This window comes from Siphateles boraxobius, unplaced genomic scaffold (genome assembly GCF_051911475.1).
Source record: "Siphateles boraxobius isolate OS27281-9 unplaced genomic scaffold, OSU_SipBor_1 19, whole genome shotgun sequence".
Lineage (NCBI taxonomy): Eukaryota > Metazoa > Chordata > Actinopteri > Cypriniformes > Leuciscidae > Siphateles > Siphateles boraxobius.
Genome location: NW_027508799.1, coordinates 23,143,026 through 23,162,338, shown reverse-complemented (window position 1 = coordinate 23,162,338; position 19,313 = coordinate 23,143,026). Strand labels below are relative to the sequence as shown.

Genomic DNA, 19,313 nt, shown 5'->3' with positions numbered 1-19,313 from the left:
CCGCCCTGAATCCCTGACCTTGCTTTTGTGAAAGGGAATTACAGTAACAGAATCATCTGGGAAAACAGATGTTAGCTGTACGATAGACCCCGATTCCCCCGTAAGGAGTGTTTGTGTGTGGTAATACAGTACTCCATAAGGTGCTGGGAGGTGGGGAACTGCACAGGCAGGGTAGCAGGCCGATGAAAGACCCCTTTTGGCTCAGCGTTCGCACTCTCTCACCAGAGAAGAGAGACGTGGTGGTGAACAGGACCACATGCAGCAGGTTCAAGGCACTTCCATCAAAAATGAAGTTTATGCAGTCCAGGAAATGATCTTGCGTCCTTTCTGAATAACTCAATCATCTATACAATTCAGCTCCATGTGTTGTGTTGCCAAATGTCTAGTGGAGATTTGCTTGGACGTTTTGAAGTGCAAGTTATCATGGCAGAATCTCAGTGTTATGACTTTTAATCAGAGTTATCAAACTAAGGTGGGACAAGTCGCCATTTGCTGTTCGGAACACACTTTGATGTTCCTCAGATAAACATGCTTGAACAATTCAGGCGATTTCTTTAATACTGGTGCAGACGTTCATTAAAGGCTGCGCTTGAGAGAAGAGGAACATGCATAGAAAGATGGCGGGTAAAAGACGAGAGGATCCGTTTTCAAAATAGAAGGAGACCAACAGATCTACAAATACAGATAGCATGAACATTTTCTTTGGGCCAAGCAATGTGATACACAATCTGTATAAATCAAAGGCCTCTCTCATCTGGGGTCGTGCACTAAGATGCAAAGGAAGTCAAGGCCAGGTCAAGACATTCCTTGCTACCGATTCAAAGCAATGGCTATTAGAATAGTATACTACTCAAACTAATGCTGCAGTATACAGCATGTACAATATGCAACATACAGGGTGCCAATCTTCTGCATACGTGAATGACCAGCAACATATGACAAAAAAGCAATATACAACAGGTATGGTCCATGGCATGGAATAATTTATCCCATGATGCAGTGCACTCAAACTGACCTCCCATTTCTAGTGTGACAGTAGTTATTTATTTGGCAAGTATAATACATATATATAATATATATAACTTTCTAACAATCTCAGACTTTACCAAAATTGGGTGATTATTATGCAAGGGCAACATTATAATAATATATTATTAATATTATGTTACAAACAGTGTTAAGTCATGTGAGCAACTAGAAACTTTATGGAATAATACCCAATTCTTCACTTAATATTAAAATTACAATAATTATATTCAAATAAATGAAATGTTGATGAATATATATATACTGCACTGTATTCAATAGTGAGGTAGTTCCATTCTGAGCACTGCAAAGGTATTCAGTCTACATTGCAGCTATACAATTTTGGACACACCGTTCCAAGAGTTTCTATTTAGGCCAAATCAGGCATGAAAGCATACCTTGGATTGGGGGTTTCTCCTAAAACGTCTTGACACTGGTCGACAAAATTGAGAAATTCCAATAAACCCTTTATGTGCTTCCTTAAGGGGTGAGACTCAGGTGGGGCGTATCCCTTTCCTCCCAGCTGTATGGCCCTGACAAACGATGTCACTGTCTGAACATACAAAAAGGCAATTAATCAGCATTCACATTAGACTTAAAAATATGTTTAGTTGAACAAATATGTGTGCAAATGTAAATGTATCTATTTGAAAACTACAAGTTATTGCAAATTAACCAAGAAAAAAGACGAGGCGTCGTTGCATGCAGCATGTCTCAGGTCAGTAAAGGCGATGTGGCCCAGAGAGCGATTAGGGTTGTCCAGGGTGTACACAAGGGCCAGGTCATTCTTACAGTTCAGCAGAAGGCCCAAATAAGAACAGAAAACTCTCCTGACGACTCGCTGTATCTGAAAGAAAAATTGAACAACTACTAGGGGGGATAATTTGTATTGTACTAAAACTCATATGTTAATTGAAAGAGTAAATGGTTTGTTTTTTAACAGGAACAGTTCATACTCTTCCGTTCTGCAATACTTATGAGTCAGTTAGCGACTTGGACTCGTTGTACAGAGGACGGGCTTTTTCCACAACCCCTTAAGCTTAAACAGGCCAGGCTCATAAACTTCATCACCCCCAGTATTACAGAGGCAAAGCCTAGCGTCTACTCGCACATAAATCCAGAGCCCAGCAGAGCAGCTGTGAACAGAACTGGGCAAGAGTAGCAGTAGTTTCAACACACTATACAAAGTGCTTTTAAAACATCCTGTTCTCATTTCTCGATTCTGAATGACATGATATTTACGTTCTTCTGAATAGGAGACACATACCCGGGTGTGAAATTTAACAGTAAACAAAAGGGAGAATGAGAGCCAGGAAAAGAATACTAGAGTAAGATCTTGACATCAGTCACAAGTGCCAGAAACAACATTAATTAACCCTTTGTTAAGCTTTGCCCCCCTTAGTTGCTGTTACTAGGTCCAATATTTTGAAAATGCTCCATAGGATAATGATGTGGATTATTTAGTGCCAATTAATTCATATTTGGGTTCTTTTTTTACGGTTTAAGGACAATAATATATCAACCATCTAATTGGGGGGGGGGGGGGGGGTAAGGTACGTTTCAAAGCAGGTCAGCCATTTCAAAAGTCTATAAACTGTAAATAAGTGTTTATTAAATGTAATTATATACAAATATACATTTTTAGAGTGTCAGAAGGTGCATTTCATTTTCAAAAGAGTATTTTTTCCCCCATTTTTTAATAAATATTTGTTTAAACACACACACAGGTAAATTGAGAAAAAAAATGTTAATTGTCTTGCAGAAATTGTATGTTCATCTCATTTGTGGTTATAAAATGGTATTATGAGTAAGATCAAAAAACAAAAAAAATAAAAAACACACCACAACACTTTTTCAAAGTCTCATGCTAATCCTTCTCTAGTTACCTGTGGATTGCAGATTCCAGCCTTGTTAGATGGAGTTGCGGGACACAGAGGAAAAGATCCAATTTTTTCCAAACTCTCCTTTTCACCAATGAGAAACTGAAACAGTTGCATCTAGATAATGAGATAAGACCACAGATTAAAGAATACACCACAGATTAAAGATCTTTCAGAAAGACGTCTGAAAAAAACCCCAAATCTGAGGCCCACTGGCAGCACGCACCGCAGTTAGGGGCTCCTCAGGGTCCTCATTTATCCGAAGCTCCTTGAACATAATGAAGACGTCAATCAAGTCCACAGTATTTGTACGTTTCAAAAAGCAGTCATACTCTTTTCGAATGAGGTCATAGTTTTGTGGAAGAGGGATATCATTGTGGGATAGCTGGAGCTTATCCAGAAGGAAGTATTTCCAGGCAGCCAAGACATCACTCAAAGCAACACCAAAGTCCCCATACTCCTGTCAGGAGAAGAGCAAACACAGGGACGAGCATATTACGCACAACTGATCCACAGAAAATAGATACAGAACAAAATGTATGATTCAAACTTGTAGCAATAGAAGAAAAAAAAAAAAGTGTGATTCTCATAAATTATTCTAATCTGGTAATTTGCAGCTCAAGAAAGATGTCTTATTATCAACAGGATAATTCACCCAAAAATTAAAATCTGTCATTAATTACTTACACTCATGTCGTTCCAAACCTGTAAGACTTCGGTTCATCTTCGGAACACAAATGGAGATATTTTAATGAAATGTTCAATCTTTAGATGTCAATAAAAGCCTAAATTTATTCTGTTCAAGCGATCGAGTCTCTTTAGAAAATTTGGATTGAACCGCTCAATTCATATAGATTAGTTTTGCGATCCTATTATGAACTTTTATGAAGCGACAAAGGGGTAATTGCGTAGCCATCTATGGATGGACAGAAATTCCTCAGATTTCATCAAAAAGATTTTCATGCATGTTCCGAAGATGAACAAAAGTCTCGGAACGACATGAGGGTGAGTAAATAATGACAGAATTTTCATTTTTGGGTTAACTATCCCTTTGACATTTTTATGGAAACTGATTTTTTTCAGGACTCTTTAATCAGTATTATAAATTCAAAAGAATAGCATTTATTTAAAATAGAACTCTTTTGTAACATTATACATATCTTTACTGTCACTTTTAAACAATGTAATGTATCCTTTTTCCTTTCTGCCTAAAAGTATTAATAATCTTACTGGCCCCAAACGTTTAAAGGTAGTCAATATGCTTTTACAGACCTGATATACAAACATTCGTGCATGGTGACTAAAAATCATTAATTACTGACAATAAGTAATAACCCAGATTCTAAAGATGTGGAATAAGTCTTCAAACAAAAGTTCCTAACAATGCAACATTACCTGCTTGTTGACCCCAGCCATAGCAAGTTGTAGGACCATCAGCATCCCATCAGCCCCTTGGATGGTGGTCCTCTCAGAGTCCAACACCCTGTGGCACTCTCTCCTGAAAACCCTGGTCATTGTTCTCAGGCTTTCCTCCAAAACCATCATTATTTAATATTTACAAAATGTACTACGGGGTCAGAAAATTGAGCAGGTCAGCAATGAAATGATTATGAACAGACAGCAGAACATACATGCAACCCAGCCAGCATCACATACAGCTTTCCAACTGCTAGAACAGAAAGTCCAGACATCAAGCAAATCACAATAATAGTCAGGAACAAGAAGAGCCCCTTTGCACTTTATTTGGAACAGAACCTTCAAACCTCGTAGGTCAACTTACCAACACTGATATTAAGACGCATCCGAGGTCTCTAATGTGAAACATATGGGAAAACAGACGCCAGTTAGTGCGCTGCCTGTAAATTTAAATCCACATGAGAGTACGTCTGAACCAATCACAGAGCGCGATGTGTTGTTGGCCGCGGCCCCGCCCACGTCAAACGGAAGTCAAATGCGCAACGGAACAGTTCCGTTTGTTTTCTTTCAAAACGACATGTGCGTGTGTTGTTGACAAGAAAATACATAATATAACTCATATAGCGACGTATAAGAATATGAGAGCTGCATCCATCATTTCTTTTATAAGTGCAGGCCCAGGGGGAGGACATTTTCCCTTGGCTAGAGACTAGAGAAATCAACAAACACTCCTATACTCCTTACTGACAATAAACTAAAGCATTAATCAGTGCGATTTACACTTGTTTATATCGTTTGTGCATTTTATTAAGCATGTCCACAAAAATAAGATCAGCAAAACATTTAGAAATGTCCAAATGTACGATTATACAAAGTTAAGTTAACAACAAAATATAAATAAAGTTGTGCGGGCAAAATTTCAATTTACAATAAATCAAATAAAGAAGTGCATTAATACATCTTTTATCTAATGATCCAAAAAAAGCATGATATTTCTATGGACTTGCGTCACGATTACGTCACTAACCTGGAAGAAAACAAACGCGATCACGTGACCAGAAAGCGCGCTGAAAACAATCACCGCATGCGTTTTATGCGCCAGCGCTCACTTATTCGACAAGACGATCTTCATAAAGTTATCCCAGGTTGGTCCTATAAAGCTTTAATATTTATTTTCATGCACATGAATCGTCTAGACTCGTTACACATCAGTGTGCGGTCTTTGATCTGAAAGAAGCGTAGTTCACACTTAAGTTACAACTTGGACAGTGAAATAAGTGTACGGAGAGCGTAAATAAATAGTAACTTAATGTATTCATTATTATTACATAACATGTGAGGTACAGTACATATTAATTTATAGAGTTTGTTATACAAATATATTTGAAGCTATATATTTTTAATTAGTAATACAGCACACATTTCATCCTATTACAGCACATTAGATATATTAATACTTAGTGAACTTTTGTTAACCATTTCCTCTTAATAAAATGCATTTTCAATTTTTTTCCCCTTGTTATTTATTTAGAAAGGAAAAGTAACTCCTTTTCATCCAAATAGTAAAGATTCGTCTGATGGAAGATGCCAGATGATACAGTTCGCTCTGCAACTTACACAGTGCCCTGCGAGGACTATGTTCACGTGGTGGAGTTCAGTCCATATGACTGTGGCTCACCTGCGTCACTCCTGGCGTATGGAGGAAACCAGTATGTGGTTGTGGGCACTTGTCGTTTTAAGGTAAGAACAGTAGTCTGGCAGATTGATCAACCTGTGACAAGGGCGCTCTATAATCTTTAAACTTCCTGGAGATCTACCTCACTACAATCCATCTCCAGCACATGCACACCTGTCTGTGATTTGAACATGATGAACCAGTTCAGGTGTATTTGATTACAGGTTGAACAAAACACACTATATAGTATTCAAGATAACTAATCTTGCGGATGCAAGGCACATGCAGTTTTACTGACAAAAGTAAACACCCGTGCTTACATGTAATTGTGGATACTTCAAAATATTTTGCAACCTACTATAAATTGCATATTGAATTTAAATGTCATTATTTTATATTAGCCGTTTGGGGGGGGGGGGGGGGGGGACTCTTAAAGCAGTTCTTAAAAGTATTATGTGTTATGTTCATTCATCACACTTGAATTTAAACGGATAGTTCAACCAAAAATGAAAGTTCAGTCATCAATTACTCACCCTCATGTCGTTCTAAACCCTTAAGACTTTTGTTCATCTTCGGAACACAAATGAAGATCTTTTTTTTTTTTTTATCTGAGAGCTTTCGGTCCCTCCATTGATAGCTACGCAACTACCACTTAGGCACTTCAAAAAGTTCATAAAGAGATCATAAAACTAATCTATATGAATTAAGCAGTTTATTCCAATTTTTTCTGAAACACGATCACGAGACACGATCGCTTTATATGATGAGCAGGTTGAATTTAGGCTTTTTGTTCACATATACTCGCACACCAGTTAAGGTAAACAGAAGCTCAAGCATGTTCGGTTGAGCTTCTGTTTATGTTCGCTGGTCTATGTTTATAATGTGAATAAAAGCCTAAATTCAATCTGTTCACCATATAAAGCGATTGAGTCTCTTAAGATAATTTGGACTAAACTGCTCAATTCATATGGATTAGTTTTATGATATCTTAATGAACTTTTTGAACTGTCAAAGGGGTTGATGCGTAGCTGTCAATGGAGGGACAGAAATCGCTCAGATTTCATCAAAAAGATCTTAATTTGTGCTCCGAAGATGAACAAAAGTCTTACGGGTTTACTTTGGAGTGAAATGAGGGTGAGTAATTAATGACAGAATTTTACTTTTTGGGTGTACTAACCATTTAAAGGTCAATTCGAATATATTTATGGGAGTTATGGGATATAGTATTGTATACTACATATATTGGCAAAAGTAGTAGGTTGTCTAGGAAATGTAGACATTCAGAAATTGCATAATTTCCTTTAATTATTCCTTTAAACCCTTTAATATAGTCTGCAGAAAGCAGTGTGTGAAAATAGTATGTCAGAATTTACAGTATTCATAAAACAGTAGGCAAAATGTACGCATCTAATGGACGGTTTACTATCGAATGAAGCCAAAGGATAGGCAGTGCCAGTGAAGCCATGCTGCAGGTCACATGATGATTATAGTACATCTGGATTGCATTCAAACAATAGACTTTCATACTACATAAAATATACTTTTTAACTGTGGCAAAGTAAATGCTTGTTAAAAAAAAGAAGTACCCACTCAGCGAGTATACCATTTCAGATTCAGCCAAAATACGTAGTATGCATCCTATAGACCCCTTTTGCTCCGACGTCACAATTACGTCACGGCATTAGCTGGAGGCAAAACAAAGTGAAAACTGGAGGCGGCCAATACAAACCAGCACAGATTCAGATCTTAAATTAGTATTATTTTTTATTAAATGTCATCTTGTTGTGTTTCTGGGTGCAAGAATCACCTACAGGAACCAATTTGAAATTTTATCGCATAGTGTTTTCTAAATTATTGTGATTATTTGTGAACCATCTATGATTGTATACATTGTTGTGATTGATTGTGATAGACTTTTTGAAGAACCTGGTAAGAAAGAATAATCAAATACATAGTTAATTAATATAATTTTAATACATAAAATTTTTTTTATTTTTTAGAAAATATTCACATCATTAAAATTGAACTGTAATCTCACTCTTTACATTGTCGTCTTCTCGCCTCGGCACTGGGCAGGACTGCGCAATGTAACGTGGCCACAAGTCAAGACCATTCATCACATAGTTATAGGCATCTAAACATTTATATGCCCACAGTTTGTCTTTACGCTCGGTTTCTCTATCAGGTAGGTGTAGAAGGCAGGCCACTCAACCGAGGTAACGTTAATCCTGTCAGATGGTCCATCCATTGACTGAGCGTGTATGGGTTGGCCAATCTGGTTCCGTCCGTTAAAATTAACTTTTGCAAATAACAATCGCGGTCTTGGACAATGAGTGACCTTGCACATTAAGATAAAATCTGATTTTCTCCGGTCATTGTTAAAAAGAAGCTAACAAAACTTGCAAACTAGCGTTCGTGAAGAGGCCAGAGGGATCGTTCTGCCTCCACCTAAGCTACGCCCACATAAAAACGTCATCATGTTTACCAACTGAAAGGGGTCTATAGAAATAGTATACTGTTCCGAATGTAACCATGCATATCTATTTATAAAAGAAAACTGTCATGAGTCAGGTTATCTTCTCTTTGCTTCTCACTATCCTTTTACACACACACTTTCCCTGATTGTATCAGGAGTTCTCACACACACACGCATTCACGCACACACACACCTCTTCGTACGCTCATTTTGAGATCCCCTCTCTCTCTCTCTCTCAGGCCTCTCTGTCTACCTGCACCTGTTTTTATGCTTCTGCGTCAAATCGGCGTCCCTCGACTCCTACGGCGTTGTGGCCGTTTTATGGTTCTGCGTCAGGTTGAGTTGCATCACGGTGCATCTGACCAATCACAGCCCTTGTGGTCTGCGTCGCCTGGACGCGTAGTTAAAATTTTTGGAGGTGCACATCAAGCTACGGCGGAGGAGTTCGCGGCGACGCAGAGGGGTCTGCGGGGGTATGCCGTCGATTCGACGCAGAAGCATAAAACAGGCTTTAGTCATCACAATCAATGCTCGCTGCTTTGCGATTACACCTGTTCCCACTTTACCCTAAGTGTTCACCCTTTATCTAGTGTTTGTTCTCTCAGTTCATTGTTGGATTATTGTAACATGTCATGTGTTACGACTGCTGCTTCCGTCATGCCTGTATAGTTTTGGAAGAACTCACCTTGACTTGTTTGTCCGGTACAGCCTTGCACCAAAGTATTATCTGTGTCCTGCATCAGCTGCGTGAGATCCTCTGCAGTTCTCTTTTCCTGGCTGAGAAACCTACTGAAGTACTGCCTCCTTCTCTATGGGTGATCAGATCGGTTTCCTCATCAAGACAGGAGTCTTTTCTGCTTTTGACTGTTTTGTTTTACCCAGTTCTGTGTGCCATAACGACTTACTGCCTTGTTTATATTTTCCATTAAAGACTGTTGTATCCTGTCAACTCCTGCTCTTGGATCCTTTTATTATAACCCTGATAAAAAAAACACTTTCTACCAGGGTGGTGTCCAGCCAACAGATCTAGACTTGTCTGTGTATCAGTATTTGAGTGATGGTGCCCACATCCTAGTGATTTGTATTTGTGCAGGAGGAAGACACAGAGGTCGAGGGTATAGAGTTCACCTCTTTGCAAGTATTCATGCATGGAGTACGTGTGGATGCCATCGCATGGAGCCCTGAAACCCGCCTGGACAAGCTCCCTCCGGTCATCAGGTACGGCTTTGAACTTGTACTGCTTTTTTATGCAGGGGTAAAACCGAATGAGACTGATGGATTATAATGTGACTTTGTGTTTGTAATAGTATATGTGGAATTATGATGATCTATGTAAGGAGCACAGATCTTGATGCCAGACACCATAAAGTTCTTCATCTACAGCCGGGTTTATTCTCTTCATTAGAGGCTCAGACACAGCATATGATAATTGATTTATTTTACCACACAAATCCTGATATTCTTTTAAATGTTAGATAAATATGTTTTCTCTGTATTGCACTATTGAATTTCCCTTCCTAATTGATGTCTGAGTCAATTGCGATATTTGAGAGTTGAGATATTTTACCACACATTCACAAACATACTCATTTTTGTTCAAATAAATGTGCTTTCTCAGAATGTTTTTATCACTGAGAGACCCATTTTCCAGGGATCAATTCATTACCGAGATTTGTATGTTCATGTCAAGCAGTGGAAAGTGTCTGTCACCGCTTTAGTTTGATCTGGTTTGTATCAAGAATTTAATAAGATGTTGTCAGTCTGACATGTCCTTCCTTAAGCTGTGAACTTGGGAGTGTTCTGCTCCTGGGGGGAAGTTTCCTGTAGCTTTAGCAGCATGGGAAGGGCAGAGTTATTTCCTGGCCATGCTGTGGTCAGAGCGGAAGGTGTAGCGTGCTTAACTGTGTGCACTGCCCCTTATTTGGGTTTATTTTCTTCATTTTAGGTGTACCTCTTGGGAATGGAGTACTAGATATGTTATTAATGTTTCCTGGCCGTGTGGGTTGACACAGAGTCAGAGGTTATTGACTGGTTGCCTGCCTGTACTGCTGACATGTAAATGATCGGTATCGTTGTGATGTTACGCCATCTGCGCAACAATCTAGCCAAAGACAACTCGCAAAGGAACATGTTGATAGAACTTTGTGATTGTAATTGGACCTTTCATGGCAAGAACCCGAGTGATTCTTATTTGTTTGAGGATGTAAGAAGATTTTGTGTCTGTGTGTGGTATAGTAACATTAAAATGTGCGTGCGATTCTCTAACTGAAAGTGTTTTTCTTGTCAGGGGTGAGTTAGTGTAATTGTGTGAATAATTGCTGCTTCTGATTAGTGGCAGAGCTGTTTCTATTAGGTTTGGTTGGATTTTGAACAGACAAATGTGAAAATGGCGTGATGAAATTCTGACTTCAGTTTTATGTCTTTAACATTTTTAATCTCTCCAATTGTTTTATCTTAGGACTGTGGTTTATTACACACCCACGTACAATTTTGGTGGCTAAATGATAGGGCTGGGTACCGAGTTCGGTACTTTTTAGGTACCGACCGAATTGCCTCGATACTACCGAGTATCGAAACAGGTCTTGTTTTTCGGTACCAAGTTTCGGTACCTAAGTGGTTAATCTCGTCAACGTCAGTGAAACAATAAACATGCAGCATGATTGGCTGTGGCTGAAAAACACTAGTTTACGCGGCTGCCCAGAGACGTGGCTCGTCGCACGTGAGGCTGTAGTGTGTGTGTGTGTGTAAGCGTCCAACCCAGATAGATAGAAAATATGTGGAAATGATCAAAATTGTACCTATGTACCCGACTCGATGCCATAAGCACACGATGCAATATTTTCGACAAGATAGTTGCTGCCAAGACCGGTAACATGGTAAATCTGATAAGGCACTTAAAAGCGCACAGAATACACTCGAGAGTAGAAAGTTTATCAGCCTTCGACTACAAGAACTGGAGCGCGTCACATATAAACCAAAACTCAGCGTATAGGATACTTGCCTCACAGACATGAGAAATATTTATATATAAATGTTCAAAATATGTCTACTTTTAAACGAAACAATTAGAAATAAATAGTTTGATTATCTAATCCATATAGGCGCGCGCGCGTTCACTACTGCGGGGATGACGAGTCAGCATCGCAAATTCGCAATAATCATCTTTGCAGCCAACACGTTTAGTAAACACTTGTTCATTAATAAACAATTAAAATATCTCCTTGCTATCGTTTCCCGACACACCCATAATCATTAGGCTACTTTTGCCAGTGCTGTGTGCAAGCTTCATGTGTGCTGAGCGTGAGGCATATATCCCGCACCCCAGTAGCCTATATTTAATTCAATTCACATTTATTTGTATAGCATTTTCACAAAACATATCGTTTCAAAGGAGCTTTACAGAAAATGCATGTGTCTAAATTACAATTTAGAGTGATCTGTTATCAAGGGTGACTGTGTGTAATGCATTTCAATTAATTTTCATTCAGTTTCATTGTTGAACAATGCATTAAGTTAAGGCAGAAACAATGAGCTCATTGAAGTAAAGAATACATGTTGTTAAATGATTAGGAAACATAGAAAACTTTAGCATTGTTGCTTTTTTACAGACTCAAAATATGTGTAAAAAAGTCAACAAACTGAAAAATTATAAGGTTTTTTTTTTAGGTAATGCTATATTGATAAAATTGTTATCGAAAAAAGTATCGTTCAGGAACCGGTATCGAAGTCAAGGTATTGGTATCGGTATCGAAAAATTTGTTACGATACCCAGCCCTACTAAATGCAGTGTTTTATTTAAAAAATTAAAAAATTGCATTTGTTTCAGGCTTTGCACCACAGCGGCAGACAAAAAAATCAGGTTGTGGACATCCAATCTTCAAACCAACTGTGATGTAAAGGTAGCTCTTTCTTGTTGAAAATTCCCAATATATTCGCAATGATTCTGCTGGTGTTATAAAATTACACAATGTGTCAATATCAAAATGATTTGATTTAAAATTTTATTCATTTTCATGAATCAGTTCAAAAGGTCTGAATCGATTCAAATGAAAAATCGTTTGAACTATCCATGAGCATCATCACTCAAGGTTCAAAAATATTGTCAAAACGCTGAAAAATATCAATATATATAATTTCAAGATGTGAACTGCACACTTTTCTGTATGGAAAAGTTTGTCTTTGTCCTTGGTTGACTTGTTCACTGTATGAATGTTGTATTCCAATTTTTTGATTTCTTGTATTGCCTAGTTGATGGAAGGCCACACCAGCTACATCAATCATCTAGTGTTTGAGCCTGCAGAAGGAAAGCAAATAGCCTCTGTCAGCGATGACCACACTTGCAGGTTAGTTGCACTTTAGTATGAGTGTGAGAAAGTGAAAATATATATGTATGTGTGAGTGTGTTCTGTTCTCTGTTAATGATGCAGAAAGTCTTGGCCAAATTTCCACACTGAAACCCTACACTAAACACAACATGGCTCAATGTTGCTCTGTGTAAGCGTCAACCGCCACTTGCTTGCACAGATTTTCTAAGTAATTGGTTAAACGTGGAAATCCAATCAGTAGCCATGGCTTTTCCTCTCCATGGCCACAGTTAACAAGCTTCTTGAATGTGGCCCCACCAATCAGCCACTGAGGTAAGTGCGGTTTCCTGGCAGTCAGAGGTAATGTAAGAGAGCACTCCTGGAGTCTCGGGTCTTCCCTTTTGCGTCAGAACCATGTAACTGACACACCTGGATGTTGTAGTGCTGTGGCCTGCCACAACTCAATGGCCCGGCTTTAGTCTTGCCAGCTTGCAAACCTTAATGGCTTCAAGGTGGATGAGGACCAAGACGGTAGTTTTCCTTATAGAGATCCAAATTTCAGCAACTGGATCCTTTATGCAGACCTTGCCATGACAGTTTTATGGTATACTTCTTAAAGTTTGGATGGTGTAACCATGCTTTCTCAACATGATCAGGTGATTTTGACATTTCTGTGCATTGTCTTGTAGATATTACATCCTTTGTTTGATATTAACCATCATCGTCCCCATCAGGTCTGCTGGGATCAGCATGCTTGAAGCTCTTCTCTGAATCCAATGCATTTCTTGGTGCACACAGCGCCTGTGTCAGCATGTGACCCCACGTTAGCACTGACCCATTGCGCTGCGATAATGTTTTCATACACTTATCATAAGGGTGGTGCATCGAGAATAAGAGTGCTCTAGGTTCATCGCTTTTCTCGCAGCTTTTTTATTGATGTTGGTGGGGCTTCAGGCTGTGATGAAAGGAGGAATCGCTGATCTTTATCACAGTTGGAGATGAGACCGTTTCACTTTTCAGCTTCGGCAATAATGGGCTTCTCTGCTGGATCCTGGATGTGCTGAAACCCCTTTTGTAATCCCCAACACCCCTAAGACTGGCCAAGGGAGAAGCAGCTTATTATTTTGATTAAATAATAACCATTTCTTATGAATAAATCATGGCCCACCCGACAGCACAGTAAGGTGCAAACCACTGCAGTTATCATATATTATTAATCCTGAACTGCCAGCTCAAATGAGAGATTTAATATCATGATTTGAGATTTGGTATGTCATTGTGGTCATGCTTGTAAGGAAAACAGCCAAATGTTACCTATTGTGCCCTCCAAAACCATACTTTACACATGTCCATCAGAATTTAGAGGCAGCTAGTTGATATATGTTGCTTTGGTCAGTAGATTTTGTCAGAGATAGTGTGTTTGGTTGGAGAGGAGTGGGGCCACTGAAGGGATTGAAGCAGGAAACATCCTTTCGTCATAATCCTCAGTCTCCCTCTCCCGTGGAGCCAGAGAAAACAGTAGAGCGCTCCATCTGCAGAAAGATTTAAATTCTGTCACGTTGAGAAAAAATGGGACGCAGGAGGAACAGTGAGGTGGAACAAGAGAAAGATCAGGTTAATGTTAGAGGAGGAAGAGTGAACCTTTTCCTGTCAGGCCACACAAACTGTGCTTTTGATACAAATCTGGCTTTTAGCGGGTTTTTGCATGCGTGACATCTTCCCTGCTGAAAATACCAACTTTTCTATTCAGCAGCATATGGTTGGGATACTGGTCCCCACCATTGGATGCTAGTATGGTCGTCTCCATACAATGGTTCTTAACTTGCTTTTCCAGCAAGCCTCAGTTGGTCTGCATCCTTATTGGAAATGCATTGTGTTCTTTTCAGCAGAGTTGTTTCCTTTGATTACTGGTTAGAAGTGCCGGTCACACAAGGAAATGCTGAGTTGACAGGGTTCACTGGCATACCTGCTGTTCTAAAGGATGACAGGTACTGCAAGGAGTGTTCTGTTATATAGAAAAGTGTTTTTTCTATCCAAAATAGAACATCATAAGTAACTTATTTGAAACCTAGGTAGCAACTCCACTTGAAACGCAAATAGCACTCCTCTTGTAATGGGCACGGGAGATTTGACTACAAATAAGACAGGTCTGTTGAAGCAGACTGGAGTTAAACTGCAGGAAGATGGTCCTCCAGAAGCAGGTCTAGACAAACCCGCTATAGAAGGAACACATAACTTCTCATTTAAGAAGGATATATTTGGTGCTGTCTTAAATTTTTACTGATGCAAGGTACCTTGGAAGGCAGCAAAATGTTGCTATACTGTCAACAGAAATGTACAAAAATTTTACCTTTAGAGGTACAACTTGTTACTGGGGCAGTACCATCAAAGAGCCACTTTTGTATTATCTATACCCCAAAAGGGTTAATATTAGTACCTTAGAATATGTACCCTAAATGTACAGTAGTAATATGCACTCTCATGGTACTACTATGAACCAGCTAATTAGGTTTTGAAACCAATCCATTATGTTCTATAAAGTGAGTCTGGTGACGATGGCTGTTTTCAGGTTAGTTTTGCCCTCCAGGTTCTGTGTGAGGGTTTTAAACTTTTCATACCCTTCATGATTGATAAATTATACTAGACCACAAAAAAAGTCTAATTTTTGCTGCTGAGAGCACCTGAATGTAAACAAAACTACTAACACTGTTGTTTTAAACAGGTCAGATCTGAACTGTTATTCACATCATATTTGACAAGGAATTAGCCACTGATCTGGTCACCACCATCAATATTTGTTTCAACAGTTCTTAGCTCAATTTCAGCATTTCTCACCCCTGCCCCATCCTAAAAATCACATCACAGGCTCTGCTCAGTTTCCCGGTTGTGCAGTGTGGGAAAACACAGACAAGCCAGACAGACCCTCCCCTTGTTTTCCCTCTTAGATCTTCCGTGACTTCAAACACTTCCATCTCTTTCAACTCGTATTGTACATGGCTATTGCGTATTATCCCACAATGCTGCGTCAGTCATTGAAGAGCCTTACGCAATAGGAGTAGCACATTGTTTGTGATGCTTCCCACTTTTTTGTGTGCTTTGTGTCTTAATCCTCATTTGGCTTTGTCAGAGTTGTAGAGAGCTGACTTTTTGCTGCCTTGAATACCCTGGCGATTTGTCATGGCTGGCGGTTTTGGTTTTGCGTGCAATTGAACTCTTGCTTGGCGAGGGGTTCTGAGTAAAGGGGTTCTGAGTAAAGGGGTTTTAACCATGTTTGTGTGGTGTGGTCTGAAACCTCACTCAAAAGAGCTTGATCAGAGCAGAGATGCCCCAGACGCGGGGAGACAGTTCAGGAGTTCCTGGCAAATATGTTGGGCAGAGCTTAGGTGCTTACAAAGACCCCTGTCTGGGAGCTGTTGAGCATGAGGCATGTCCTCCAAGTACTGTCCAGCTGAAGATCTTAATCTACCCAACTGTACGGTTGACATTCAGATAGGCTTTGGAGTGCTTTTGGCCTTCATTTGATGGAGACTTCTCAATGACCTTATCAACCAGGCGGTTGTGCGTCTTTCCTATTAATGGAGGGCTTCTCCCCCCCCCCCCCCTTTCTCTTCCCCCATGTTTTCCCAGAAAACCTCCACAGTTCTAACTCATTTGAGGGAAATTGTGGTTCTCTTCACTCGGGCCTGTGTGATGTGGTAAACCCAAGATCTGATCTCCAGTGAAACCATCCAGAATCTGATCTCCAGTCTTCTCCGTCCAAATGATTTATTGCGTCTCCTTGCAGGCCTCTTGCTGTAGTTTTACTTGCCGTAGCGTGCTTTCACAAACTTCGGGAAGCAGATTTGGAGTGAAAGTCTTTGTGCCTTGGAAGAAAAGACTGGGATGTATTTGCAGTCCTGCTTCTCAGTGGAACTCCAGGTCAGCTGCAGAAAAGGGTTCATGTAGTTCAACTGGTCAAACATAGTGCTAACAACTCCAAGGTCATAGGCATACTAATAAAATGTATAACTTGTTTGAAGTGCCCTGCCTGATAGTATATCACTAATGTCTACTCGTCTATAGGTTGAAATCTATTGAAGTTGTATTCAAAATCTGTAGGCTTATGCCATCCTGTTGTTTTATTTTAGGTTAGTGGTTTATGGTTTTGCATTGAAGGGAAGTTATTTTTAGCAACTGGCTTTTGTTCTGTGTTTTTTTTTCTTCTTCTTTTTTCGAACGATATTCGACTTTTGCTCCTCTATTGTCGAATGGCATTTTTGGCAAAAATTCACATCCCTACGCGAGGCGAACTATTCTCAAAGACTTACTTTTAGTCATTATTTGGGTAGCATACATATTCTGAATGCCTTTGGCAGAATTCAAATGAGCCATTTTAATCTAGATTAATTCCAAGATTACAGTGAGATTAATCTAGATTAAAAAAATTAATCTGTGCCCACCTCTAGTAATCCATTTATGGCCTCAGTGTTTTTTCCTGTTGCCAGCCCATTTCCTTTGTCACTGTGACCTCCAATTTTATTGCACCACTTATTTGAATTCGATTGTGAATTTCTTAACACAACGGACACCTAAATAGGGAAAAAATTTAAAAGAACATCCACGAAGTTAAAAGTGCACATGACTTGTTTCACCCTTGTTTGCCTAGTACTTTTTCTAGAGATTTTGTTTTGACTATCAAGTACTATCTTTTGGCCATCATTCGGCATGAATAATGTTGACAGCTGTAACATAATGCACCACAAAATCTATCTCTGCATTTTGTAATGTATTTACCTGAAAATTATATTGTTGCTTTCCTTCCTGAAGAGTGTGGGACCTTGATGGTAATGAAACCACTTCATTCAGACTGCGTTCCCCTGGTGTAAGCGTCTTTTGGCACCCCGAGGACATCTGTAAGGTCAGAAACAAAAATCTTGTAGAGAACTAATGTGTAATGTCAAATTTGATTTTGAGTCCCAGAATTTCAGATTGGTTTCAGACTTAAGGATTCCACTGTATACCAAAATAAATCAATATATCTTTGTTTGATACAGTTGATGGTGGCGGAGAAGAAAGGCACTATACGGTTCTATGACCTTGTTACACAACATGCCATTTTGTCTCTGGACAGCGGGCAGATGCCACTCATGTCAGCTGACTGGTGTCTCACAAACACTATTAAGGTTGGAGCTGTGGTGGCCAATGATTGGGTGATCTGGGACATTACCCGCTCCAGGTAAACACAATTTTGTTTTTGTGGTCAACGTCATTGTTTAAAGTGTGTTGTTTTTGCAGTGAGTTACTTTTAAAGCAGATTTTACTTTTCTTTTTTTTTTCTTCTTTTTTTTTTATGCGGTCAGCATGACCCAGGCATATATTGTTTATCTCCCCTGTTCTACTTAAATTAGTTTATCTTTATGAGAATCAAGATTTTAAGTCTTACATGAGCTCCTCCACACTAAATCACCATAACGACATTCAAATGAGAATGTTTTCGGACCATGCTGTAATGTAGGAGTGAAGTAAACTGTCTGTAAATTATACTGGTGTGTTTTGCCTGTAGTTATCCCCTTGAGAAGAGGCCAGCTCATGTTGGGAAGGCAAGACACTTCAGGTACATTTTCACTAAAGATCAGATCATTCATTATTTGTTGGACTGTGTTCATGAGTATAATGCTGGTGGCTTCTCTTCTACAGATGGTCAAGGGCAAATGAGAATCTTTTCGCCACCACAGGCTATCCAGGAAAAATAAACAGTCAGTTATTGGTGCATCACCTGGGCCATTCACAGGTTTGTAATGTAAGGGGTGTACAGTTAAAGACCCAGAACCAGATATGAAGAATGAAGACCCAGAGTCAGAATTATAAAAAATTAAAGAAAATATTTACTGAAGATAGTTTGCAGTTTCATCAGCAGAAGTCAGCTTCAATACTCGTACAGGAGTTCGTAGGCCGCCCCGCTTACAGTGACAAAGATCACAGCAGTTATACGATTTCCAAGGTCTAAGCTACGTCATTGCTTACAGGATGAATGATTCTCATTGGCTATGAAATAGATAAACACAGTAATTTTCCACACATATACAGATAGACTGAAGCATATCTCCATCGATTATACAGCTGAAGTTAGGCACGTCATGACCTTCCAGGAAAAAAAATCTAAAATCTCTAAAAAAAAGTAAAATCTCCAGAGAAGTCATTCAACTCATTTGATATTTAGAAGGAAAAATATTGATTAATACCTTAATTATAATCACTCATTACATATACATTGAAGCAGCAGTGGATTCCAATCCACCCCCTTCAGTAAAATGATGTACTTGTTTGTTTGTGTTACCTACCTTCCTCAAGCCTTATTGTTCACAATTGTCATTGCAGCCTGTGATGATTGGTTCAGCGTCTGTGGGGGCTGGTCTAAGCTGGCATAAGACCCTGCCTCTTTGTGTCGTCGGTGGGGACCGAAAGCTGTTTTTCTGGATGACGGAGATGTAAACTGGATGGAATTCAACTGGATTTTGCTTTTTCAATAAATAAATTTTTCATGTGCTGTCCCTGTA

General features: G+C 39.3%; 2 protein-coding genes across 7 annotated transcripts in view; one reads left to right on the top strand and one right to left on the bottom strand.

Moving 5' to 3' along the window:
* The window catches only part of parpbp (PARP1 binding protein), a 19,005-nt gene extending 12,838 nt beyond the window's left edge, over positions 1 to 6,167 (bottom strand). The window contains exons 1-7 of one of the 2 annotated variants that reach the window (XM_077234359.1): positions 6,001 to 6,167; positions 4,687 to 4,717; positions 4,302 to 4,473; positions 3,133 to 3,366; positions 2,913 to 3,023; positions 1,703 to 1,873; positions 1,425 to 1,579 (exon numbers count right to left, since the gene is read on the bottom strand). In XM_077234359.1, the coding sequence (XP_077090474.1) occupies positions 1,425 to 1,579; positions 1,703 to 1,873; positions 2,913 to 3,023; positions 3,133 to 3,366; positions 4,302 to 4,451 (821 nt within the window). In that variant the 5' untranslated portion in view covers positions 4,452 to 4,473; positions 4,687 to 4,717; positions 6,001 to 6,167. The remainder of the gene's footprint in view (positions 1 to 1,424; positions 1,580 to 1,702; positions 1,874 to 2,912; positions 3,024 to 3,132; positions 3,367 to 4,301; positions 4,474 to 4,686; positions 4,718 to 6,000) is intronic. The other variant, XM_077234360.1, reaches the window with a different exon arrangement.
* Positions 5,356 to 19,313, top strand: nup37 (nucleoporin 37). 5 transcript variants are annotated; one of them, XM_077234363.1, is made up of 11 exons: positions 5,363 to 5,467; positions 5,886 to 6,062; positions 9,567 to 9,691; positions 12,300 to 12,372; positions 12,722 to 12,816; positions 14,664 to 14,765; positions 17,584 to 17,674; positions 17,811 to 17,992; positions 18,320 to 18,370; positions 18,454 to 18,547; positions 19,135 to 19,313. In XM_077234363.1, the coding sequence occupies exons 2-11, from the start codon at positions 5,907 to 5,909 to the stop codon at positions 19,246 to 19,248; spliced, it is 1,083 nt and encodes a 360-aa protein (XP_077090478.1). In that variant the 5' UTR covers positions 5,363 to 5,467; positions 5,886 to 5,906; the 3' UTR covers positions 19,249 to 19,313. The 5 variants fall into 5 exon arrangements, with proteins under 5 accessions (XP_077090480.1, XP_077090478.1, XP_077090476.1 ...); XM_077234361.1 differs by having other exon boundaries at positions 5,854 to 6,062; XM_077234362.1 differs by having other exon boundaries at positions 5,372 to 5,575; positions 5,858 to 6,062.